Below are 26,025 nucleotides of genomic sequence, written 5' to 3'. Positions count from 1 at the left end.
CAGACCTTAAAACATTCACTAAGGGTGCCCTGAAACAGACCTTAAAACAGTCACTAAGGGTGCCCTGAAACAGACCTTAAAACAGTCACTAAGGGTGCTGTGAAACAGACCTTAAAACAGTCACTAAGGGTGCCAAGAAACAGACCTTAAAACAGTCACTAAGGGTGCTGTGAAACACACCTTAAAACAGTCACTAAGGGTGCCCTGAAACAGACCTTAAAACAGTCACAAAGGGTGCCCAGAAACAGACCTTAAAACAGTCACTAAGGGTGATGTGAAACAGACCTTAAAACAGTCACTAAGGGTGCCCTGAAACAGACCTTAAAACAGTCACTAAGGGGGCCCTGAGACAGACCTTAAAACAGTCACTAAGGGTGGCCTGAGACAGACCCTAAAACAGTCACTAAGGGTGCCCTGAGACAGACCTTAAAACATTCACTAAGGGTGCCCTGAGAAAGACCTTAAAACAGTCACTAAGGGTGCCCTGAAACAGACCTTATAACAGTAATTAAGGGTGCCCTGAAACACATCTTAAAACAGTCACTAAGGGTGCCCTGAAACAGACCTTAAAACAGTCACTAAGGGTGCCCAGAAACAGACCTTAAAACAGTCACTAAGGGTGCTGTGAAACAGACCTTAAAACAGTCACTAAGGGTGCCAAGAAACAGACCTTAAAACAGTCACTAAGGGTGCTGTGAAACACACCTTAAAACAGTCACTAAGGGTGCCCTGAAACAGACCTTAAAACAGTCACAAAGGGTGCCCAGAAACAGACCTAAAAACAGTCACTAAGGGTAATGTGTGACAGACCTTAAAACAGTCACTAAGGGTGCCCTGAGACAGACCTTAAAACAGTCACTAAGGGTTCCCTGAGAAAGACCTTAAAACAGTCACTAAGGGTGCCCTGAGAAAGACCTTAAAACAGTCACTAAGGGTGCCCTGAAACAGACCTTAAAACAGTCACTAAGGGTGCCCTGAGACAGCCCTTAAAACAGTCCCTAAGGGTGCCCTGAGAAAGACCTTAAAACATTCACTAAGGGTGCCCTGAAACAGACCTTAAAACAGTCACTAAGGGTGCCCTGAAACAGACCTTAAAACAGTCACTAAGGGTGCCCTGAAACAGACCTTAAAACAGTCACTAAGGGGGCCCTGAGAGAGACCTTAAAAACAGTCACTAAGGGTGCTATGAGACAGACCTTAAAACAATCACTAAGGGTGCCCTGAAACAGACTTTAAAACAGTCACTAAGGCTGCCCTGAAACAGACCTTAAAACAGTCACTAAGGGTGCCCTGAAACATACCTTAAAACAGTCACTAAGGGTGCCCTGAAACAGACTTTAAACAGTCACTAAGGCTGCCCTGAAACAGACCTTAAAACAGTCACTAAGGGTGCCCTGAAACAGACCTTAAAACGTTCACTAAGGGTGCCCTGAAACAGACCTTAAAACAGTCACTAAGGGTGGCCTGAGACAGACCCTAAAACAGTCACTAAGGGTGCCCTGAGACAGACCTTAAAACAGTCACTAAGGGTGCCCTGAGAAAGACCTTAAAACAGTCACTAAGGGTGCGCTGAAACAGACCTTATAACAGTAATTAAGGGTGCCCTGAAACACACCTTAAAACAGTCACTAAGGGTGCTGTGAAACAGACCTTAAAACAGTCACTAAGGGTGCCAAGAAACAGACCTTAAAACAGTCACTAAGGGTGCTGTGAAACACACCTTAAAACAGTCACTAAGGGTGCCCTGAAACAGACCTTAAAACAGTCACAAAGGGTGCCCAGAAACAGACCTAAAAACAGTCACTAAGGGTGATGTGAAACAGACCTTAAAACAGTCACTAAGGGTGCCCTGAGACAGACCTTAAAACAGTCACTAAGGGTGCCCTGAGAAAGACCTTAAAACAGTCACTAAGGGTGCCCTGAGAAAGACCTTAAAACAGTCACTAAGGGTGCCCTGAAACAGACCTTAAAACAGTCACTAAGGGTGCCCTGAGACAGACCTTAAAACAGTCCCTAAGGGTGCCCTGAGAAAGACCTTAAAACATTCACTAAGGGTGCCCTGAAACAGACCTTAAAACAGTCACTAAGGGTGCCCTGAAACAGACCTTAAAACAGTCACTAAGGGTGCCCTGAAACAGACCTTAAAACAGTCACTAAGGGGGCCCTGAGAGAGACCTTAAAAACAGTCACTAAGGGTGCTGTGAGACAGACCTTAAAACAATCACTAAGGGTGCTGTGAAACAGACTTTAAAACAGTCACTAAGGCTGCCCTGAAACAGACCTTAAAACAGTCACTAAGGGTGCCCTGAAACAGACCTTAAAACAGTCACTAAGGGTGCCCTGAAACAGACTTTAAACAGTCACTAAGGCTGCCCTGAAACAGACCTTAAAACAGTCACTAAGGGTGCCCTGAAACAGACCTTAAAACGTTCACTAAGGGTGCCCTGAAACAGACCTTAAAACAGTCACTAAGGGTGCCCTGAGAAAGACCTTAAAACGTTCACTAAGGGTGCCCTGAAACAGACCTTAAAACAGTCACTAAGGGGGCCCTGAGACAGACCTTAAAACAGTCACTAAGGGTGCCCTGAAACAGACTTTAAAACAGTCACTAAGGCTGCCCTGAAACAGACCTTAAAACAGTCACTAAGGGTGCCCTGAAACAGACTTTAAACAGTCACTAAGGCTGCCCTGAAACAGACCTTAAAACAGTCACTAAGGGTGCCCTGAAACAGACCTTAAAACAGTCACTAAGGGGGCCCTGAAACAGACCTTAAAACGTTCACTAAGGGTGCTGTGAGACAGACCTTAAAACAGTCACTAAGGGTGCCCTGAAACAGACCTTAAAACAGTCACTAAGGCTGCCCTGAAACAGACCTTAAAACAGTCACTAAGGGTGCCCTGAAACAGACCTTAAAACAGTCACTAAGGGGGCCCTGAAACAGACCTTAAAACGTTCACTAAGGGTGCTGTGAGACAGACCTTAAAACAGTCACTAAGGGTGCCCTGAAACAGACTTTAAAACAGTCACTAAGGGTGCCCTGAAACAGACCTCAAAACAGTCATGAAGGGGCCCCTAGACAGCCCTTTAAACAGTCACTAAGGGTGCCCTGAAACAGACCTTAAAACAATCACTAAGGGTGCCCTGAAACAGACCTTAAAACAGTCACGAAGGGGGTCCTGAAACAGACCTTAAAACAGTCACTAAGGGTGCCCTGAAACAGACTTTAAAACAGTCACTAAGGCTGCCCTGAAACAGACCTCAAAACAGTCACGAAGGGGGCCCTTAGACAGACCTTTAAACAGTCACTAAGGGTGCCCTGAAACAGACCTTTAAACAGTCACTAAGGGTGCCCTGAAACAGACCTTTAAACAGTCACTAAGGGTGCCCTGAAACAGAACACAAACATACGTTGGTTTCTAAACAGTCTGTATGTGATGAACTGAGATTAAGAAGTGTTTGATGTGAGTTTTTACCACAAAATACTGAACATAAAATAATGAATTCAATATAACAGAGGATGGATTATGTTCTATCTGATAGTTTTTGTCAGATTCACTGTCTAATGAAATAGATTAATAGAGTCTAAAAACATTGATATTTCAGATGTATTCATGATCACTTATTTCTCCTGTTAATTTCCCCGTTTGTTCTTGTTTTCTTCATGAAGAGAAGTCTGACAGTAACGTTTGTCTGTTAGTAAAACACCTGTTATATGTCCTCTCAGGTTAATAAAGTTTCATATGATGCTGATCATTAATGAGCACAGACTAAGACGTGAGTGAAAAACGCAAGGATGGACGTTAAGAGCTTTGAGATCCACCCAGTGACTAAAATCAGGTCAGATTAGTCACTACAGTTCATCTTAAGATGACCAGACTCATTTTTCATAAAGTTGTCTATAACTGATTGAATGAATCTATATCCACAGTCTGAGAGTGTATTTACCTTTTGCCTCTCAGCTTTGTTTGAATCATCAGACCGGCTGTTCAGTTGGCTGGACACAGAGTCACAGATCTGTCCCACAGTCTCTCCTGTTAGTTGACCTTGTTCCTTCAGCTGATCCACAACATTCTCCATCGAAGCTGAAAGACCGTTTCCTGAAGAGCCTGAGGGTGGTTCGTAATTCAATACCTAAGGAGAAAAAGGCAATTCCACCAGCCTCCTATTAATAACCTGTCATTAAACGTGCATTCACATGGATTCAGGAAGAAGATCGATGGGAAAGATGAAATCAATTTTTGAGAATAATGCATCGTTTCAACTGATTCAAAATAATTGATTTTAAACAGTGCTGTTGAAAATATAGCAATTTGTACAAGAACAAGCTAAAGATTCAGGTTCAACACACCATCCATCCATCCATCCATCCATCTATACCGATTTTCCCATTCAGGGGCTGGAGCCTGTCAGCTGTCATTGGGCGAGAGACATTAACTAACCTATAATAGGGCTAACATGTACAGACAAACAACCATTCTAACACAGTCCCACCTGTTTGGAGGGACAATTAAACGAACAGGCATGGTTTTGGACTGTGGGAAGAAGCCAGAGTTCCCCTTCTGGGAGGCAACAGCGCTAACCACTGTGCAGCCAAATACGACACATTTGCTTTTTAAATTATGAATATGCACATGATACAACAAATGTTCAGTTACCAGAATAACACTGATGACTGTTGGTTCTAAAGGCGTCATATTTGTTTGTTTGTGTTAACTAATGCCAATCAGAAGACATTGTCCTTCCACCATCTGCCATCTATTCATCATTGTTGTTTTTTTTACATACCTTTGTGATGATGGTTGTGTGGGCTATAAAGCTGCTATCTTTAGCTGTTGCCTTGATGATAAGCTTGTGGTTGGAATTTCTATCTCCAAGAGGAAGAAAGATAGAATTCACTTTGTTGTCTTCGGTGCAACGCAGATGCTTTCCTGACAAAATCAAAAACAGAAAATAATTCAGACAGATAAATATAATGAAGATGGTTCTGTTCATGTTTCAAATGTCATGTTTGTAGATCTGGATTACTCACCTTCCTGGGTTTTGAAACAATACTGACACTTAGTACATGGTGTGTCAGTGTTACAAGATATCGTGAATGCATCTAGGATGGTTCCGCTACGTGGTGATATGCTACACTTCAGTTTATCCAAACTGTTGGTCACTGGTGAAGTTGTACCACTGCTGGTAGTTGTGATAGCAGGAGTGTTACTGCTCTTTGTTGTGATAGCAGGAGTGTTACTGCTCTTTGTTGTGATAGCAGGAGTGTTACTGCTCTTTGTTGTGATAGCGGGAGTGTTACTGCTCTTTGTTGTGATAGCGGGAGTGTTACTGCTCTTTGTTGTGATAGCAGGAGTGTTACTGTTCTTTGTTGTGATAGCAGGAGTGTTACTGCTCTTTGTTGTGATAGCAGGAGTGTTACTGCTCTTTGTTGTGATAGCGGGAGTGTTACTGCTCTTTGTTGTGATAGCAGGAGTGTTACTGCTCTTTGTTGTGATAGCGGGAGTGTTACTGCTCTTTGTTGTGATAGCGGGAGTGTTACTGCTCTTTGTTGTGATAGCGGGAGTGTTACTGCTCTTTGTTGTGATAGCAGGAGTGTTACTGCTCTTTGTTGTGATAGCAGGAGTGTTACTGCTCTTTGTTGTGATAGCAGGAGTGTTACTGCTCTTTGTTGTGATAGCGGGAGTGTTACTGCTCTTTGTTGTGATAGCGGGAGTGTTACTGCTCTTTGTTGTGATAGCAGGAGTGTTACTGCTCTTTGTTGTGATAGCAGGAGTGTTACTGCTCTTTGTTGTGATAGCGGGAGTGTTACTGCTCTTTGTTGTGATAGCGGGAGTGTTACTGCTCTTTGTTGTGATAGCAGGAGTGTTACTGCTCTTTGTTGTGATAGCAGGAGTGTTACTGCTCTTTGTTGTGATAGCAGGAGTGTTACTGCTCTTTGTTGTGATAGCAGGAGTGTTACTGCTCTTTGTTGTGATAGCAGGAGTGTTACTGCTCTTTGTTGTGATAGCAGGAGTGTTACTGGTCATTGTCGTAGTAGCTTTGTCAGAGGACACTGAGGGAATAGTGACAGTGGTGACAGCAGTGTTCGAGGCCTTCGTAGTGGTTGCAGCTTCAGCAGCAGTTGGATTGTTTTCAGAGTCAGCGCTGTCAGTCTTTGCTATGATAGCTGTGTTAGGTGTAGTGGCAGCCAGAGCAGGGGGAGCAGTGGTTTTTGTGATGCTGGCTTTAGTGGTCACAGCTGTTTTTGTAGTTTTTCCAGCAGCAGGAGTTGGAGGGTTTGCAGGGCTGTTAGTTTTTGCGGGAGCTATGGTGCCAGGAGATGCAGTGCTACCACCAGATGGTTTTGTTGTTTGATCCGCACTGTTGTCTCCTTGTTCAGAGGAAGATGTGGCAATATGGAATTTTTTATAGTAATAATCTCCATCCTCTTTCAAATGAAAAGGAAACACATTAAAAGGCGTGTTATTTCATTTCATTACATGAATGCATCATTTTGCAAAACAAATGGCACAGAAGACTGCAATAAGCTCCTGTGTGTTTCTGAAGCAGTATCAGTTGGGATATATAAAATGCATGAATTTACCTTTTCACTTTGGCAAGATAATCCACATATTGTAATTTTATTTTTGTACAAACATGTATACGCACTGTAAAGTATCACCACAGTGACGCCTTCTTTTTTTGCCTCTTTAATGCTGGAATAATCGACAGTGTATTCAGTCCCACCATTCATCTTCCTTGTAAGTGGCCTTTGCTTTGCATATTTGTAACATTTCTTTGTCTCACTCTGTGAACACATTTTTATGCAAATTAATAAAGCCAATGGCAACTGGATTTACAATTTATTGACGGTTTTCATACTTACGTGCCAGTCCTTTTCTTTACGTGGGTCCTCAATGGACCACTCAACTGTTGGACACTGTTTATCCTCTTTGCATGACATTTTGATTTTTGCATTTTTGTTCTCCCCTACAGGGTCACAGCCTTCAGTGCAGGAAAGACTAAAGTCCAACAGAATAGAGCAATCATTTTGTTAACACATTACAACAATATGTATATCTTAAAATGCTTTCCTATAGGGTTAAATGTAACAATCCAACCAGTAAAAGCTGTCTTATTACAAATACCTGGATTATATTTCTTTGCTTGATCTGAGCATTCATGTAATTCTTTGTCAACATTGCAATGGGAAAAAAATAAAGTCAGTTTAAAAGTTTTTGATATTCTTAATCCTCCTGTTTCCCCTCAAATTTATGAACATCTTTTATCCTGGGGTCAATTTGACCCTAGCAATTTAAACCTCCAGAAACTGATTGCTACCCAGGTTTATGTGTCAGGTACTTCATCAAACTGCTGTGTTTGTCATGCTCTCGTCGGCCCTGCCTTGCTTCTATGTCATTGGGTATGGTTACATGATGTTTTTTAATTCTGAATTAATAATTCTGAATTAAATAATTCTGAATTAAAGTTTTCTCCTTCATGTTTACATGGAAATTGTAATTCCGAATTGAGGTTTACATGGAAAACACGTTTAACTGTTTTTATTTAATTCCTCTTAACGTCTGGGGGTTGGGAAGGGTTCTGATTGGACAGGGGTGTGCGTGACGTAATTACGTTTACCGGAAGAAAACAGACTCCAGTTCCTGCTTCTTTCATTTTCGGTTACAACATGGAAGACCACACAATAAGTTCAAATGTCGCTTTGATTTTGACTATAGTTGTTAAAAAGCAGCTCGACACAAACGTACTGCTTCACTTTCGTCAGCTGAGGAGGAGAAGAGAGATAGACGACCGGAGAAGGGAGGCGGAAGACCGGACTGTGGCGATTCAAAGCCGGTTAGTGCAACGGCTGCTCTACCTCAGCCTGAAATATGAGCCCGCCAGCGCGGAGTATGTGCGTCATCGCGACAGGACAAGGGAACGAGCATGCTCAGAACGACCGGAATTAATTTAAAGTGGAATGAACGTATACATGATCGAGGAATTATTCAATTCGGATTTAAAATCAGAATAAACCAGCCACTTACATCGGATTTAAGTTTAATTCGGAATTATCATTTTCATTCGGAATTAGGTGTTTACATGGTCATTTTTAATCTTTTCAAAGAGGATTTAATCTTAATTCGGAATTAAAGAGGAATTAAAAGTCTCATGTAAACGTAGCCATTGGCTACGTTCTATTTTAATTTAATTAAAACGTATGACAAAGGACGCATCATTGAATGTCTTTAGAGACATGGTGGCTGGAAATATTATAGCTCAATCTAAAGGTTGGTGGTTTGATCCCAGCTCCTGCAGTCACATCCTTGGTTATAGTGAACTCAATATCATCCAAAACAACCAAAACAAATGTGTGTAAAATGTTGACATTTCTTATGTAATGTACAGCTAAAACAGCCTAGGGTCTAATTGACCCCAGGGAACACATTTAAAAAAAAAAAAATTAACAGGAAATTGGAACATAACATTTTGATTTGACGTTTTCCCAGTTGTCCCCATTAAATTAGGAAAAGTACTGAAATATGAAGCCAAAAAAATGGTTTTAGTCATTAATTTAGAGACTTTAAACATTGAATGGGGTCCAATTGACCCCAAGGATAATAGGACGGTTAAACCAATGGCATTATGTTAATAAAGTTTGACATTAGATCAGATTTATATTGTATGAATATTAAAACACTAAGTCCAGCAAAGTCTCAAAAACATAGATGATAATGTCAGTCCTCAAATCATTATCAAAATCAAAACCATGACCAGGGACCACAGATGTTAAGTAGCTTTGTAGCTAACTCTGGCTCAGCACTTCTGGTGTGCATGGTCAAAAATAAACTCTCAACTCAACTCATCTTCATACCTAAGCCAACTTGGAGCTTCATTCTTCGGGGTATAGGTGATGCATATGGCCTCTGATTGTTTCACTTTGTTATCTGTATTCTGTATCACTTCAAAGTGATACTTATTAAACTCAAATGGACCTGGTACACAGGTTCCTTTAATGACATGTACAACTCCACTGAAGACCCCTTGACATTCACAGGGATTTTCTGTGAAGCAACAGAGAAAGTATTTTACTTCATCAGACAACAATTAACATGATGACACAGAATATATTCAATTAAGCCAGTTAATGAAGTCTATATTTATCTTAATTAATAACTTAAAGGGGACATATCACGCTTTTTTCATCAATATATATTGGTCTAAGAGGTCCCCAAAACATGTCTTTAAAGTTTATGCTCAAAAAAACACTTTGAAATCAGATGTTGGCATGCCTGAAAAGTCCTCTTCTTCATTCCTCATCAGAACACTCTGTTTTCCCTCTGACCACGCCCCCTTCGGAAGTGGATGTGCCTCGGCTCTCCAGCACGTTGATCTAATGTTTACATGTTGGCTGAATATACACGGCTGCTCAGAGATCGCGTTACTTCAACCCTCTGAATCTGATCCAGAATCTGATCCTGACGGAGAGGCGCCTGTAGCAGGACCTTTCTGAACGATTGGTCACAGATTTAGTGTTTCTTGTTGTTTTATTTATCAGTATGTAGACGTGTGTCTTGGTACACAGCTACGAACATGTAGCTATGTGGCTATGCTAACTAGCGCTAGCACTTATCCATGATAAATAAAAATCATCCACTAGATCTTCAAATCTGCAGACGTGGGGAGTAAAACCGACCTCTGCCAGAAAGGCAGCAGGACCTTTTATGAAGGATTGGTCACAGATTTAGTGTTTCTTGTTGTTTTATTTGTCAGTATGTCGACGTGTGTCTTGGTACACAGCTACAGCTACAGCTACAGCTATGAACATATAGCTATGTGGCTATGCTAATTAGCGCTAGCACTTATCCATGACAAATAAAAATCATCCACTAGATCTTCAAATCTGCAGACGTGGGGAGTAAAACCGACCTTTGTGTTTATTAAGACAGCCTACAACTAGCATGCCTCCCTCCTAAGCTCCTTGTTAGCACACATTTGTGCAGGTAATGAAAAACGGGGGAGGGATTCAGTATTATTTTATACAGTCTATGGGCTGAACAAGCTCCGAGCTCTGACTCCGTGACAGACCGGATATTGTTGTTACGTAACAAAAACACGGAAGTCTGAAACGGCTCGTTTCACACACATTTACAGAAAGGTGGAGAAATCAAAACAGGGGCAGAATGGATTTTCTTCATTCTCGGGGGGTTTGTAGACATGCCAGGGACACATATTTCAGGTAGAGAACCATTAAAAAGTCAATTTTGCATGATATGTCACCTTTAAGTAAGGACCATGCACAGTGTCATCTAAATTTACATTGTATTGGTTTGACTGAGAAGGGGTGATTCTCATCACTCCTTATTAGAGAAAACTCTGACATAGACTCAGGTCTGTCCACAAATATGGACATTTTCTTTGTTTTGATCTTTTGTTCTGTTAACAGAGACTTATTTTCAACTGTATTCATATAAACAGTTGCATGGGAGTTGTTTATATGTAACGTTTGCCTTTTCTGGCCTCACCTTTATCTCAGACAATCTACAGAAAATAAATCATTATAATAAAAAAATATATGCAGTTATTATAAATGTATTTAAAAAACAAAGTATTTCAAAAGAGAAGAAATAGAAAGATTCTTACTGCATGACCACTGTTTACGTCTGTCTTCGACTGGATCAAAAACATAATCTACTGAGAGTGTGATCTTCAGATCTGTGTTAGGTATTGATCCCACCGTTGTCGCGATAAGATTCTCTGAAGTTCTAATAAGTTGTTCTGAAGATCCAATGAATTTTTCTGCGGATCTATCAACTCGAATGTGTTTCTTTCTCTTAAACAAAAATCAGAAAAATGATATCAATAAATATAAACAATGTGGTTTATAGAAAATGTGAGATAAGGAAAATTAGTGGAACTATTCATGAAAATATGGACAACTTGAAGAGTTAAGCATGCCTGCCCTAAATGTGAAGTATCAATGTTTTAACTGTTATATTTGATTAGAAAATAGCTTACCTGTCTGCCATGAAGTTGAAACAAATAGTCATTATAACTATTTTGTTCAACAAGTGAATTCTCGCCACAGGATGTAAACATGTCAACATCTACATCCATAGAGGAGAAGATATTCCAGGCTCTGAGTTTGACCTTCACAGGGCCTGTCATGAAACAATCACTTATTAATGGATGTTTTGATAGATACTGATTAAACCTGATATACATGCAGACAAAGCTAACACCACCCATAGCCACACTCCCATCAGCCCCCCCCTAACAACCCAGTCTCTCTCTCAGTTTTGCCAAATCTCCCCCCTGGATCTCAATAAATCACTCTCCGGCATGAAGACATCAACCTGCATCCTGGACCCCTCCCCTCCTCACTGACCAAAGCTTGTCTCCCTGCCCTTCGACCGCTTATCCTCTCCATAATCAACTCCTCCCTGTCCACTGGTTCTGTCCCTCCCGCCCTCAAACTCGCCTCTGTCACACCCATCCTCAAAAAACCAGGACTCGACCAGAACAGCCCCAACAATTTCCGCCCCATCTCCAACCTCCCGTTCCTGTCAAAGATCCTCGAACGCACTGTCGCCACCCAGCTCAAAGCCTATCTTCACTCCAATCAACTGTACGAACCATTTCAATCCGGATTCAGAACTCATCACAGCACAGAAACAGCCCTTCTCAAAATCACCAACGACCTCCTCCTCTCATCCGATAACAACTCCCTCAGCATCCTCCTCCTCCTGGACATTAGTGCAGCTTTCGACACCCTCAATCACTCCATCCTCCTCACCCGCCTTCAATCTTCCCTCCGTATCACTGGCACCGCCCTCTCCTGGTTCAAATTCTACCTCTCTGACCGCCATCAGTTTATCAGCATCAACAACCTCAAGTCACGCACAGCCCCCCTCTCTCATGGTGTCCCCCAGGGTTCAGTGCTTGGTCCCCTCCTCTTCATCATCTACATGCTCCCCCTTGGTCACATCATACGCCGCCACGGCCTCCATTTCCACTGTTATGCCGACGACATCCAGCTTTACATTTCAACCACATCCATCACCGCTGCTTCCCACACCACCCTCACAAACTGCCTCACTGAAATAAACTCCTGGATGCAAACAAACTTTCTCAAACTCAATTGTAATAAATCCGAAATTCTCATCATAGGCCCAAAATCCCTCACTTCCACCTGCCCAGACTTCTCACTCACTATTGATAAATCCACTGTTTCAGCATCCACCCACATCCGTAACCTTGGTATCATCTTTGATCAGTCACTTAACTTTCAACAACACATTAACAATATTTCAAAAACTGCTTTCTTCCACCTCAAAAACATCGCCCGTCTCCGCCCCTCCCTTTCCTTCACAGCAGCTGAAACTCTCATCCACGCCTTCATCACCTCAAGACTCGATTACTGCAATAGCATCCTCTACGGTACACCCAACACCCTCCTCAACAAATTACAATACATACAAAACTCAGCTGCACGCCTCCTCACTCATACCCGCTCCAGAGACCACATCACCCCAGTCCTCCAGAACCTCCATTGGCTTCCCATCCCCTTCAGAATACAGTACAAGATCCTACTCATCACCTATAAAGCCCTCCATAACCTAGCTCCCTCCTACCTCACCGACCTTCTACAGCCATATAATCCCTCCCGCAACCTCCGCTCCACCAACGCCAACCTCCTCACCCCTCTCACCAAACCCAAGCACCGAACCTGGGGGGACAGGGCCTTCTCTGTCGCTGCCCCCAACCTCTGGAACTCTCTCCCCCAACACCTCAGATTCTCTCCCTCACTCACCAAATTCAAATCCGGACTCAAAACACACCTATTTACAAAGGCTTTTAAACTATAATTGATTGATTTTTTTTTCTTGTTTTGTTTTATTTTGCTGCCTTGCTTTTCTTGCTTTTTTGCACTGTTTTCCTTTTGCTTTCCTATTGTATAATTGTATTTTCCTGTAAAGCGCTTGGAGAACCTTTTAAAGCGCTTTTATAAATAACATGCATTATTATTATTATTATTATGTTTTCTTTTCTGAGATGTACGTAGGTTATATGTGGCCCTCTTTTGTTTCCATACCTTTAATTTGCTTTCCAATATAAAAAATGTCCTTCCTTTTTTTCATCTCTCTCATCTCAGAGAACGAGCCGTCTTCTCCAGTCAGAAAGAAGAGGAGCAGAACAGGGGCGCCACTTTGGAGGGAAACTCCAACGGGAATATGTGACGAGTCTTGACAGTCAGAGTGGTCAGCCAACACGGAGGCCTGAAGCCCGGCTACATTCTCCAGCACACACATCTGTAGTACATGAAGCATTTTAAAACAGGAACACATCGACTTTGCTGTTAACTCACTTTCCCATACACTTTATAAAAAACATTGATTGAAAGGTGTACATTTGAATTTCCATCTACACTGGTTGTGGAATGACTCACTTACCTTGGTGCTACCTGCCCTTTAAACAGCCCTAAGTCTATTTTAAAGTGTGTTGTCCTTTAGTTTTCCCTTCTGGACCTGGCACAGCAAATTGTGACTGACACTGTAAAACCGGCCCATGCAACTAGGGGGCGCCATGACCAGCATCCACCTGGGTTACTTTAACAAACACATAGCGTGACAGACTGATATAATTTTCCACTAATTAAGATATTATTCAACCACTTACTCAATCTGGTTGCTTTCTTTTCCAAAGCTATGAAGGAAAGGCCTGCTGGGAAATGTGAATGTGTATATCCAATGACCTCATAACTCCATGTCACTTTATAAACCTAATTTTTCTGCCAACCATGTAGAAAGATGCAAAATGGACAATAAATATCTGACTACTTTGTGGTATGTTGAATCATAAAAGCAGCCAAAGGGAAGGAGAAGAGACAACAGGATGAGTTCTGCTCACACTGAGCAGCATGGGACAGGAAAGACCTGGAGGAAAAGCAAAACTGTCAACAGCAAGCAACAAAGCCAGACTGTCATTTAGACTGTCACAGACTTTGTCAGCTGGAAAGCCTGCAGGATGAACTCCTGATTGGTGAATATATGGTTCATTGTCACATCTCTAGGGTGTTAAGTTACTTTTGTTACTGACCTCATGTTTTATGTCTTGTGTTTCCTGTTTTATTGTGTTACTTACCATTGTCTCTCACTTCATGTCCCCAGTGTTTCTCACTCCCTTGATTACCCTGATGTGCCTTGTGTACCCACGTCTTGTTAAGCTTGCTCACCGAGTGTATTTAAGCTCAGCTTCCCTTCCCTTCTGTGCCAGGTTGTCTTGTTCCTTAAACAGCATTCCAGCTTTCCTAGTGTTTCATCTTAGTAAGTGTTGACCTGTTTAGTGTTTATTACAGTGCTTCTACATTACACCACCTACAGGTTATATGGCACAGTGCTTCTACATTACACCACCTATAGGTTATATGGCACAGTGCTTCTACATCACACCACCTACAAGTTATATGACACAGTGCTTCTACATCACACCACCTACATGTTATATGACAGTGCTTCTACATTACACCACCTACATGTTATATGGCACAGTGCTTCTACATCACACCACCTACATGTTATATGGCACAGTGCTTCTACATTACACCACCTACATGTTATATGACACAGTGCTTCTACATCACACCACCTATATGTTATATGGCACAGTGCTTCTACATTACACCACCTACATGTTATATGGCACAGTGCTTCTACATTACAACACCTACATGTTATATGGCACAGTGCTTCTACATCACACCACCTACATGTTATATGACAGTGCTTCTACATTACACCACCTACATGTTATATGACAGTGCTTCTACATCACACCACCTACATGTTATATGACACAGTGCTTCTACATCACACCACCTACATGTTATATGACAGTGCTTCTACATTACACCACCTACATGTTATGACACAGTGCTTCTACATCACACCACCTACATGTTATGACACAGTGCTTCTACATTACACCACCTACATGTTATATGACACAGTGCTTCTACATCACACCACCTACATGTTATATGGCACAGTGCTTCTACATCACACATGCCTAGCATGTAGCATATCAGGAGGTTAGCATCAACAAATAATAGGCTAATTAACGTGTAGGGCTAACGTGGTGTCACACTGACCTCTTGGGGGCTATGTCACGATGTCACACATGACAACAGACCAGCATGTTACACAGGTGAGCCCATCAGTGAGAGAGAGGTTATTTTTATGTTTGACTATTTTATTTCTCTCCATTGAATTGATCTTTTGATTCAGATTGATTTTAATTGTGAAATATATATGATTACAATTTCAAGCATTTACAAGCACTTAGACCCAAAATTCAAGCATTTTCAAGGATTTCAAGCACACGTACGAACCCTGATATGAAGCTTTCTTTTGGCTGTGTGTTTTATATTGTATGCTATTTCTGATATTTAGGAATCAGGCTGCTGCTGTTTGATACAGGCTGATAGATTAGCAGTCGCTGCAGCTGCTGTCTGTGGTTCTGCTCATCGGCTGGTTTAGATAAGAGTTGTACCTTGAAAGGGTAACATACTGTACATTGGCTGCTTAACATTATGTTTTGAGTGGCTGTGTGTGTCTGTGTGTATGTGAGCAAGAGCGTGCACTTCTGTTCAGGATAGGGCTGAACGATTAATCGAATTCAAACCGACATTGCGATGTAATAGAATGCAATTTTCAAATCGCAAAGGCTGCGACAAAAAAAAAAAAAGAAAGTTTCATGTAAACAGAGGCAACCTTACATGACATGCATGCAGTAAGTGGCCGTAATGCACCTTTCAGCTGGTTCAGCCGGCCAAAAATCTCCGAAGAACAAGACACGTGCAAGCGGAGGATGAAGAAAACAACTTCAGCCACGCTGAGTTTTGATTTGTTGTTCTGTTGTTGACATCTTTAAAAATGGCCTCAGCAGAAGAACCGATCATATTGAGGCGTACAAAATAATCAACACGCTGAATATCAACATGTGGAGCAGGCTTATAAATAATCTCTGCAGACACAGAGTCAGTGAAGACCCAGACAACATGTGGATTTACTGCAACAGGAAAACTGAACAGAATCATATTTTAGACTCACAGAGTGCAGTTTTCTGTCTACTTGTTCTTATTGAGAAAAATAAGCATGTTTACGTGGTCAGGTGTCAGCCAGGAGCGCAACCGAGTCATAATCAGTCCAGCAGTGGAGAAAAAAGAGACCTGTCACTCAGCCGCAGCCTCCAGCTGAGTGTCTCCGCTGTGCACAACACCTTCAGTCAGCTTATTCACATCCAAACATGCTTTAAACTTAAAACACTTGTTTGGCAGAATTTTGTTAAGTAGTTGCAAGACTGCAAGTGAAAGTATTTAGTAAGATTACAACTGTAATTCAATTAGGTAAATAAACCGTCTTTCATATTAATTCATGCTTCATTTGCCTTTATCTTAACAGAAGCCTAGCCGATGAGAAAGAACAGTTTATGTATAATAAATCTAATATTGTTTATTATAATACAGATTTTTTTATTGCTTGTGTTTGTTGATACATGAATACATGAGAAGAGGACCTTGAAAAAATAATCGCATATTAAATCGCAATCACAATATTGAGGAAAATAATAATAAAAATCATTCAGCCCTAGTTCAGGACAGGAAGTAGGGTCCAAAAAAATATTTGCACCAGGACCCACTGGAGTTATGTTTAGCTGCTGGTTACTCTGATGTGTGGCTTTCAACAGGTTCATGATAAAAAAAACATTATAAAGAATGGATTGAAGGAAGTAAGAAAAATACAAAATTAAAGAGTTTGGTGGTCACTTCCCAAAGTCATTCCAAAACAAGTTACTCACTCTGTTAGTTTGACCTTTTTAAAAAAAAATAACAATGGCACACTGATAACTGTGCAAAATGATATGTGTCTTGGCTGTATATTTCAGTAGCCTATAGTCCTGTGTAGTTTTAATTGTGAGGTTGTCCCATCATTTGTTAGGCTAGTAATACACTAATCAGTCTGATGAACAACGTTTCAAACTTGATATCACAGGATGTTGATTTGGTTGGAATGAGAATAAAGTAGGATGATGCAACCACTGTGTTGTGGTATTTACAGATATGCTGCTAATTATGTGGTGGGAGTCTATAATTAAAGGTTAAATTTAATATCTGATTATGAAAGCCTTTTACTCTTAAATCAACTGCTTCATCAAATGAGCAAAATGTTAAATCTTCATTTTTTTTTAATCCATATTCCACTTCTACAATTTGTGAAAAAAGATTAAATGATACATCGTGTTGTTCGCTGTATTGATTTTAAAAATGTCATACTTAGTTGTTAGATGTTGATTTACCTGCAGGTCTGCAGACGTTTCAGGGGACGTGACCATGTTAGAGGCATAAAGAGTCAGATGGTGGCAGCCAGGCCCGAGCTGCTTCACTTTTTCTGCTGCCACTGTGATGTTCTGGGGAATATTTCCTCTGACCACAGAAAAAGCCGATAACAACATTTCACCTCTCTGAATTCTGTAGGTCACATTTGTACCTGTGAAAAGGGAAAAAGGAAGAATGTTTACAGTTTATACTCAAACAACACATTTGAGAAAAATAAACAAAGATGTACAAACACATATCAAACACATGTTGCATTGTATAGGATGGAACATGGCACGTGTTGATAATGGAGGCACCTGCCTGCTTTCACTTCCATTTGAACCTGAAACGGCTCTCCGTCGAGGGCTTTGCAGTTGGTTGAATGAAAAGGCAATTTCCCCGAATAGCATCTGATGGGGCCGAGCTCTGTGATGGTCTCTTGAATGGAAATGACTTCCTGAGCTGTAATGTGTATGTCATTTTTTATGCATTCAAGTGCTGCAACAAATGTATTTGGATGGGCATATTTGTGCATCGCACTGCTCTCCAACCTGGAAAAAAAGCACATAGAAAACAGTTAGGAGTGAGCACAGAATGTTGCTGAATTCTAGAATGTTGGACTTTGGGAGGCTCTCACACTCTCTCTCTCTGGATCTTGGCCTTTTACTCTGCACAAACACTGTTCTGAAGTTGCTCTTCACAAGAACAACAGATACAACATAAATGCCTTCATTTTAAAACCAGAAAAGTGAAAGGATGAGATGGACCTACACAGTTCGTACAGTAAAGATCCATGATATATTATTATGTTAGTTCCCCAGCTCCTCTGATTCAACCTGTCCTTTGATAAACCTCCATGTAGATGTCTTTCAACCCCTTCCCCAAAACTTGTTGCACATTCAAACTGGTAAAAAACAAATGTCATTCTTAGTCTCTGACCTAATTATTATAATTATTTACAATTTACTAAACCGCTATAGCAGACATGATGTTGAATCTTCCAAACTTTATTTTTAACTCATAAAGTTAAAGCTGGGGTTGGTAGTCAGATTTAGATCCACTTTTTGTTATACTAGTTAAAATAATCTTTATGTCCCGATGGCATCAATACATAATGGGCCCGATCTACTAAAGGTTTGCGTGTATGAAAACAGGTGCAAACTTGATAGCGCGCGCAAAGCTGACGTACTAACCGGGAGCACATGGGATTGCGTCTTTCAAATGAGCAAAATAGCACACGCTATCCATGTAGCGTGTTTGCCTTCATGAATATGCAGAATACATGTAGATCATCAGAACGCGCAAAATAATGGGAGGAGGAGATGCAAATGTAATCATTTAGCACACGCAATGTGATTTATCAAACCTGAAGCAGATAGCGCGCGCTGTTTTTGCGTCTATATTTAGCACGTTTGAAAGGCAGGTGCAAACTGGCACAGCGTTACGCACACATTGCTGCGGTCACTGTAACGCTCATCATAACATCGCTTTACAACATGCCCGCAAAAGCTGGGCTTACAAGCATTACTACATGTTTCAGTCAATCAAACCAAGAGAACAAAAAAATAATAATAATAAAACAACACAAATTCAAAGCAGTTCAGCACCACGGATAGCGACCGCATCATTCTGACACCCACTTTAACTTTTTCATATAATGAGAGCACAGTAGGTCACTGTATCAACAGATATAAAGTTTAGTCAAATTGGCACAGCGGCCCACATGTTCACATACAAACAAAAAATCAATATGAAGTACTCGGCCTGCTCACCACTGTTTGGACGAGCCTTAAGCTCCGCGGACTTGTCCACGATGCACTGTATGTCCATTTTCTTTGATCTGTCATTCTCAATAAATAACATGACATGTCCACTCTATTCTGTCCCATCGTGCTCATTAAGGGGTTTTTAGTTAGTTTTAACTTGGAGAATGAGCGCTCACTGAGCTGCGCCAGGCAGCTCTGCGTAACTCCTCATCTCGTGCTTGCAGCAGTGTGTTGGGGTGAATTGACTCAAACATGTTCACAGTTCCATTTAAGCTGGTGAATCTTTGGGACAGTTGCTGGATGATGATATCAGGCATTGAAAACGTTTACCCGAAAGTTGCTCCCTGGGACAGTGAGGCGACTGTCTTCATCCAAGTGACGCCTAACTTTTCTAGAGCAAGAGTGGCAGACTAAGCCTCATCAAATCGCTCTCTAAACTCCATCAAAACACTGATTGAGTTTTGGAGTAGAGTAGATGCGTTTATTTCATCCGCAGATCTTCTGTTTTTTCTCACAGCATTCACCTTTTCACAGATGGCCTCCCAAATCGCGTTTCTAACGCTGAGATGTCTCTGCTGGAGTTCACTGATGTGTTTATTTCCCTCCTCCACAAAGATCTCCAACTCCATGTCTTCAAACTTCATTTATCGCTTAAGACCACTCTGTTCTCTCAAACTCTACATGGTGACAGCCGCTAGCACACGCAAAATCCTCGTAAAATAGGGCGGTCCGCACCACTTTTGCACTCGTTATCATTTGCGCATGCAGTCTTAGTAGATCACCCGCAACACGCCCAGAAATAACACGTGCAAAATTATTATTTGCACACGCAAATTAGCGCTCGCTATTTGGGATCTTAGTAGATCAGGCCCAATGTGTTCTTAAAAAAGAGGTAAAAAAAGCTGCTATCTACAGCCGGAGTAAACCTGGGAAAACACCAACCAATCCCTGCCATCAGGAGCCAAATGATGAAACCAATCAAATCCCGTCCTGCGATCGAGTGGCTGCTTGTTGCAGCAGCTCTCTTTTCGTTGTTCTTTTCTAATTTTGGTTGTTTGGGTTTTTTTGTTGCTAATTTTGTTCCTGTGTGTGTCCGGAGATCCTGCGTGTATCCATGGTAACATTGTTTACATATGAGATCAGCTGTTAGCAGCCGTAGCATGTTGATGCTTAACGATGCTAGGCCCTATGTTCCCTGCAAGCTGAGGAGAAGGAGGCAAGGACGACGTGCTGGTACTGAGGGGCAAGCTAAGAAAAGACGACATGGACCTGTCCTTCCACCCACCATTATGGGGAATGTAAGATCTATCTACGATAAGGTGGACAAGCTAACCCAGCACCAGAGTAGCATCATGCTAACAGAGCTAACACCGGACACGAACGCCACATTGGAAGGATTAAACCTGGTGTGGGCGGACAGGATACAGGAGAGGAAGACTGAACTAACTGGTGAAGAAGGCCAGCTTAGTCCTGGACCCTGTGGAGGTGGTGGCTGACAGGAGGATTATGGTCAATCTGTCAACTTTGATGAACATTTTATTTCTATATATTCTTGTTGAAATTCTTGTTCTGTACACCTTCTTGTTTGCTGCTGTAACTCCATGAATTTCCCCGTCATGGGACGAATAAAGGAGTATCTTATCTTATCTTATGCAGGTCAGAGGGGGCTACACATGCAGGACAAGACCCCCACGTTCACTGAGGTTTAAGTCAGTCTACTTTTTAAGGATGTAACTCTATTCCTATCCCTCTTTCACTGATCTCATCCACCCTGAAGGGCACATCAGACACCAGGCCTTATTTTAATCATCTTTTTTCGTGGTAAAAGATGGGGCCAGTTGTTTTGATATGATGAGACAGCTTTTTAAACTGACAGAGTAGTGATCTGCTCTCTTTCATCAAAAGTCAATCTTGCATGCCCAGCACCAATCTCTTTCCATCTCTGCTATCAATCTACACAATCATGAATCTAATGTGACAACAAAATGAGATTGTATTTCATTGAGTACAGAAAAATGACAGTGTTTTGAATGAATGAATATAAACTCACTGCATTCACAATAACAGTAATAACACCAACTGATTCTAACCATTCAAACAACCTTGGCGCTTGTAATTGAAAATCTATTGCCATGTCCACCCTGAACACATTTATACAAAGAATCACAAGTTATTCTGTTTTCACATGTATAGTGCATCTCAAGCCTCCTTGTGAGACTTGAATGAAATGTAGATTTAAAATAGCATTTTTGTTTTAATCAAAAAAGCCATTTCATTGGACGATAAGAGTTAGCACTCACCCCTGTGTAATATGCAGATAAATAACGTGCCCGTCTCCAGTCCTCAGTGTGCAGCTGAGGTGTCCTTGGGGCAAATCTATGAGCCATTTCACTCTGATGGTGACGTCATCATAAACAGCAGCCACATTACTCGTTGACAGTGTTAGCACTATGGAGAGAAAATGGCCAGATTTGTATATGTGACTATTATCAACTGTGCATTCATAAAACAGACAAGTCATAATCCTATCAGCAATCTAAAAAACCTCCGGCCATGAGAATTGAAGCCAGCACAGAAGTGCTAAAAACTGCAGTTCATCGAGTGTCCACTAGAGGCTGGCTCCGGAAGTACAGGAAACCACATACACACCAATTCAAAGAAGCCGATCTTTACAGCAGAAATAAACATGTTTACAGCCTGGTTCAAAAGACGAGTGCAGTCTGGATAGCTCATTTCTTGATTGGCACACGATACAGGGGTGAGTTATTTCATGAGTGGCAATTTCGTAGATATTAAGATTACAAGTTTTCCATTACGAGAGGCACAGCTGACTTGATTGACAGGCGGGAACACTGTAGCTGTTGGCTAGGAGGCTCAAAGCCCGCCTCTTTACGTCACACTCGCTCGACAGCAGTTATTCTGAGTTGACGCCATCACTGTACTAGTGCTGCCAATGACATCAGTCATGTTTTCACTTATTAAAATGCTAACGATCCACACTAGAACCATAAAACTGAATTAGGATTTGGGGTTTAGAGCCTCTCTGGACACTCTACTTCTACTCTCTTGGATAACATTACGTTCTTCCCCCACAGATCATGTGTCAGCTCAAACGCTTTAACATGCATGGCATGGCAACTTTTACTTTGAAAAGTTTGGCATAGGAAAAAGCAGAAGGGAAACTTTTGGACCTGCATGACTAGCTCTGGATGTGGATGAAAGTGCTATCCTACATGAAACATATGCATTTAAGAGAGGATTAAACTCACTGTGACCTACCATCTTTGCAGTGGTACTCCAAAGAAAGGTAACTCCCAAACTGGGGACATGGCTCCCCAAAGAAGTCAACAAATTCAGTGGTCTGGCAAACCTGATGGCCTTGACAGTGAGCTGGAGAACAGTTCAACAAGATAGAAGTAATCAGCATTGATCATGACCAAATGGAAAAATTAACAAATCACATCATATAAATATAGACAATACAGTGTTTAATCCAAGCGGCAACCTCCGGTCTAAAAATATGAGTCAATGCGGAAGTGTTAAAAGCTGCAGTTCATCGAGGATCCGCTTGAGGCTGGCTCCGGAAGTACCGGAAGTCACATACACATGAATGGGAAAAAGACGATCTTTACAGCATTAATAAACATGTTTACAGCCTGGTACAAAAGATGAGTGTAGTCTGAATAGCTCATTTCTCTATGTCCTCTCACTGTGAGGGGGGTACATTTTTTTCTAATTCGGCAATTTCAAAGATATTGAGATTACTAGTCTTCCAGTGAGAGGCACAGCTGCCTGTGGGAACACTGCAGCTGTTGGCTAGGAGGCTCAAAGCCCGCCTCTTTACGTCACACTGGCTCGACAGAAACAATATGGCTGCAGCTGCCGATTGGCTTCAAAACAGCGTTCAGAAACAGATGGGTGACGTCACGTATACTACGTCCATATTTTTTACAGTCTATGGTTTCATCAAAAGGGCTTTTACTCTAGCAACAGTGTTTTCTTCTGGTAACATTCCTTTAAATAACTCACACAGGTGTAAGCATTCATCATAATCACAGCCTGCACATCACATTCACTCACAGGGCCTCTTTTATCAATCTTGTGTGAAAACAGGAGAGATCTGAGCTCAGAATTGGTCTTACAACAGGAAACACGTGTGATTAATGACCTTCTGTATCTGACCAATCCCAGCGTACGAATGATCGGGTCTTAATAAATGTGGCAGCTGAAAACAATCATCATTTAAATATCACACCCCTAATTATTCACAGTTCAGCCGGGATCGCCCACAGGATTTCAACATAGAGGGACGCTCTACGGCAAAAAAAACAGGAAACATGTCTGATCTGGAGATCGACACCACAGCAACAGATGTAGAAACATACAGCTGTGTTGTTTGGCAGCCTGAAAAGATGCATTAAAGGGAGTAAGAAAAACAAGGTCTGGATGAAAATCACTGCAGCAGTCTGCAGTGTGGGTTTGAAATCTGAACTCCAGCTGAAGTTTAAATATTTGATTTATAAATCCTTCAATAAAAAACAAACTTATTGATCCGTGATATGAAACTTCTAGAGGCCTTAATAAAGGTAATTCTTTACATTCAGGGGGAAAAAATGAAGACCTTAAGATCGCTATAAAAAAACATGGCTGCTCTCAAAACTGAAAGCTTGCGTACACGGACTGAGACCTGGTGTGGGATTTGAGCGTATCCTCTGCCCATGTTCAAATTGATAAATGCCAACCTTTGTGTGGAAATGGTCGTACACCCTGATTTCGGTCATAAGCACATTTGATAAATGAGGGCCATTGACTCAGAGAGGTGTTCACAGCATCCTGCTCTAAGACACAATGGCCCTCATTTATAAAACGTGCGTATGGCCGAAAACAGGGTGTACGACCAATTCCATACAAAAGGATACGCTTAAATCCCACACCAGGTCTCAGTCCTTGTACGCAAGCTTCACGTCAGTGTGGAGCGCGGTGCAGCAAAGTAAATCTGTCTGTGAGGGAGAATTAGCACGTATTGGTACAGTGCATTTTCAGACAGACATACAGAGGATCATAGATTCATATTTAGATCGTTAAATTAGACACGATACCTACAATGCACTTAACGTCTCTATCAAGCCCTGCAAAATGCTTTTGAAATGACATTGAGCAGCACGAGCTGTCAGCTGATTTCTTCCTGTAACAAATGTGTGTTTTCTCTATCCATTTACATTAAAAATCTACAAAGCTTTTAAGTATGAACACTCCTGTGTGCACAGTTAACCCTTAATAGAAAATCTTTAGTCAGCCACTGATTTTGCAAGTTCTCCCACTTAGAAAGATGAGAGAGGTCTGTAATTTTCATCAGTGAGATTTTAAGCCAAAACCTCCTTCCATCAGTGAGAGCATTGAAGATGGAACGTGGCTGGGTCTTCCAGCATGACAATGATCCCAAACACACCGCTCGGGCAACGAAGGAGTGGCTCCGTAAAAAGCATGTAAAAAGTAGGTATCGTGTCTAATTTAACGATCTAAATATGAATCTATGATCCTCTGTATGTCTGTCTGAAAATGCACTATACCAATACGTGCTAATTCTCCCTCACAGACAGATTTACTTTGCTGCACCGCGCTCCACACTGACTTGAAGCTTGCGTACAAGGACTGAGACCTGGTGTGGGATTTAAGCGTATCCTGCCGACCTTTTGTATGGAATTGGTCGTACACTCCAGGACCTTGATATGCTTTTTACGCCAGTCTCTAGACCTCAACCCCATAGAACATTTGTGGAGGGAGTTGAAAATCCGTGTTGCCCAGCAACAGCCCCAAAACCATACATGGATCACATTGAGTCCATGTTCGAGTGAACGCTGGCGCAACTTGCTGCCGCTGCTCACCGGTAACTTTTTAAACTTTTTATGGTTTTATGACCCTGCAATTGCCTTCGCTGGAACGCGTTTAAAATCTGTCGGCACTAGAGCCTAACTATTGTTAGCTTACCTGTCCTGTCCCGGCCTGAGCCTCACCTGGCGTCTACCTGGAAATCGACGCTGTCTGAGTCCTCTTCCACAATGTGGGCCGGTCGGACATACATCTGGCTCGTATGTGTCTGGCTCTTTTTCCTGCCTGTTCACCGTCCAGTGACGGGCTTACACCAGTACTCGGCTGCTGACCTGCTCCGGCTGCGCTGTCACCTGCCTGGACCTGCGCCAGCGGCACTCCATCTCCACCCGGACATCACCTTCCAGCCCCGCCGGCGATACATCCACCGAGGGTCCCGACGGAATCTCCACCATAACAACTCAACAGCAATAAAATCCATCTGGTCCAGCTCCCGACGCCCTCCACGCTCCACCAGCCGGATTGTTGACCACAGCGTGTTAGCCCGCCTAGCCCGGTCGGCTAGCACCACCACCAGCTGCGACAACACCGCACTCAACTTTGCTCTGCTCAACATCCGCTCTCTGACGGGCAAGGGACACCTCATCCAGGACCTCCTCACCGACCGGAAGCTGGACTTTCTCTGTCTAACCGAGACATGGCAACAGCTCAACGACTTTTCCCAGCTGAATGAATCCACTCCTAGTGGGTTTGTTTACACCTGTCAACCCCGTGGCTCCGGTCGGGGAGGAGGTCTCGCGATAATTCACCGCGAGAATTGGAAAGTCTCGCCGGTGTCTGCACCCGTCTCCACCTCGTTTGAATCCACTGTCTGCGAGTTGTCTGGTCCCACTCCAACCATCATTGCCTCTGTCTACCACCCCCCTAAACCGAATAGTGACTTTTTAAATGACTTTGCTGCTTTCCTCACCCATCTATCCTCTCTCTCACCACACATAATACTGCTGGGCGATTTCAATATCCACATGGACAATATCAATCTCCCTCTCACCAAAGCCTTCACATCCTGTCTA

General features: G+C 42.1%; 1 protein-coding gene across 1 annotated transcript in view; it reads right to left on the bottom strand.

Annotated features, from left to right (window-relative positions):
• Window positions 1-26,025, bottom strand: part of LOC117820264 (polycystic kidney disease protein 1-like 2) — an 89,324-nt gene that overhangs the window by 45,133 nt on the left and 18,166 nt on the right. The window contains exons 6-18 of the mRNA XM_034693987.1: window positions 22,403-22,513; window positions 21,424-21,571; window positions 17,679-17,908; window positions 17,339-17,529; window positions 13,077-13,293; window positions 11,000-11,142; window positions 10,625-10,814; window positions 8,856-9,045; window positions 6,867-7,002; window positions 6,650-6,788; window positions 5,031-6,428; window positions 4,787-4,929; window positions 3,947-4,132 (exon numbers count right to left, since the gene is read on the bottom strand). Of these exons, the coding sequence (XP_034549878.1) occupies window positions 3,947-4,132; window positions 4,787-4,929; window positions 5,031-6,428; window positions 6,650-6,788; window positions 6,867-7,002; window positions 8,856-9,045; window positions 10,625-10,814; window positions 11,000-11,142; window positions 13,077-13,293; window positions 17,339-17,529; window positions 17,679-17,908; window positions 21,424-21,571; window positions 22,403-22,513 (3,422 nt within the window). The remainder of the gene's footprint in view (window positions 1-3,946; window positions 4,133-4,786; window positions 4,930-5,030; window positions 6,429-6,649; window positions 6,789-6,866; window positions 7,003-8,855; window positions 9,046-10,624; window positions 10,815-10,999; window positions 11,143-13,076; window positions 13,294-17,338; window positions 17,530-17,678; window positions 17,909-21,423; window positions 21,572-22,402; window positions 22,514-26,025) is intronic.

This window comes from Notolabrus celidotus, chromosome 10, assembly GCF_009762535.1.
Source record: "Notolabrus celidotus isolate fNotCel1 chromosome 10, fNotCel1.pri, whole genome shotgun sequence".
In the NCBI taxonomy this organism is placed as follows: Eukaryota; Metazoa; Chordata; class Actinopteri; order Labriformes; family Labridae; genus Notolabrus; species Notolabrus celidotus.
The sequence above is the reverse complement of the archived record's forward strand: the minus strand, read 5'-3'. Positions and strand labels throughout refer to the sequence as shown.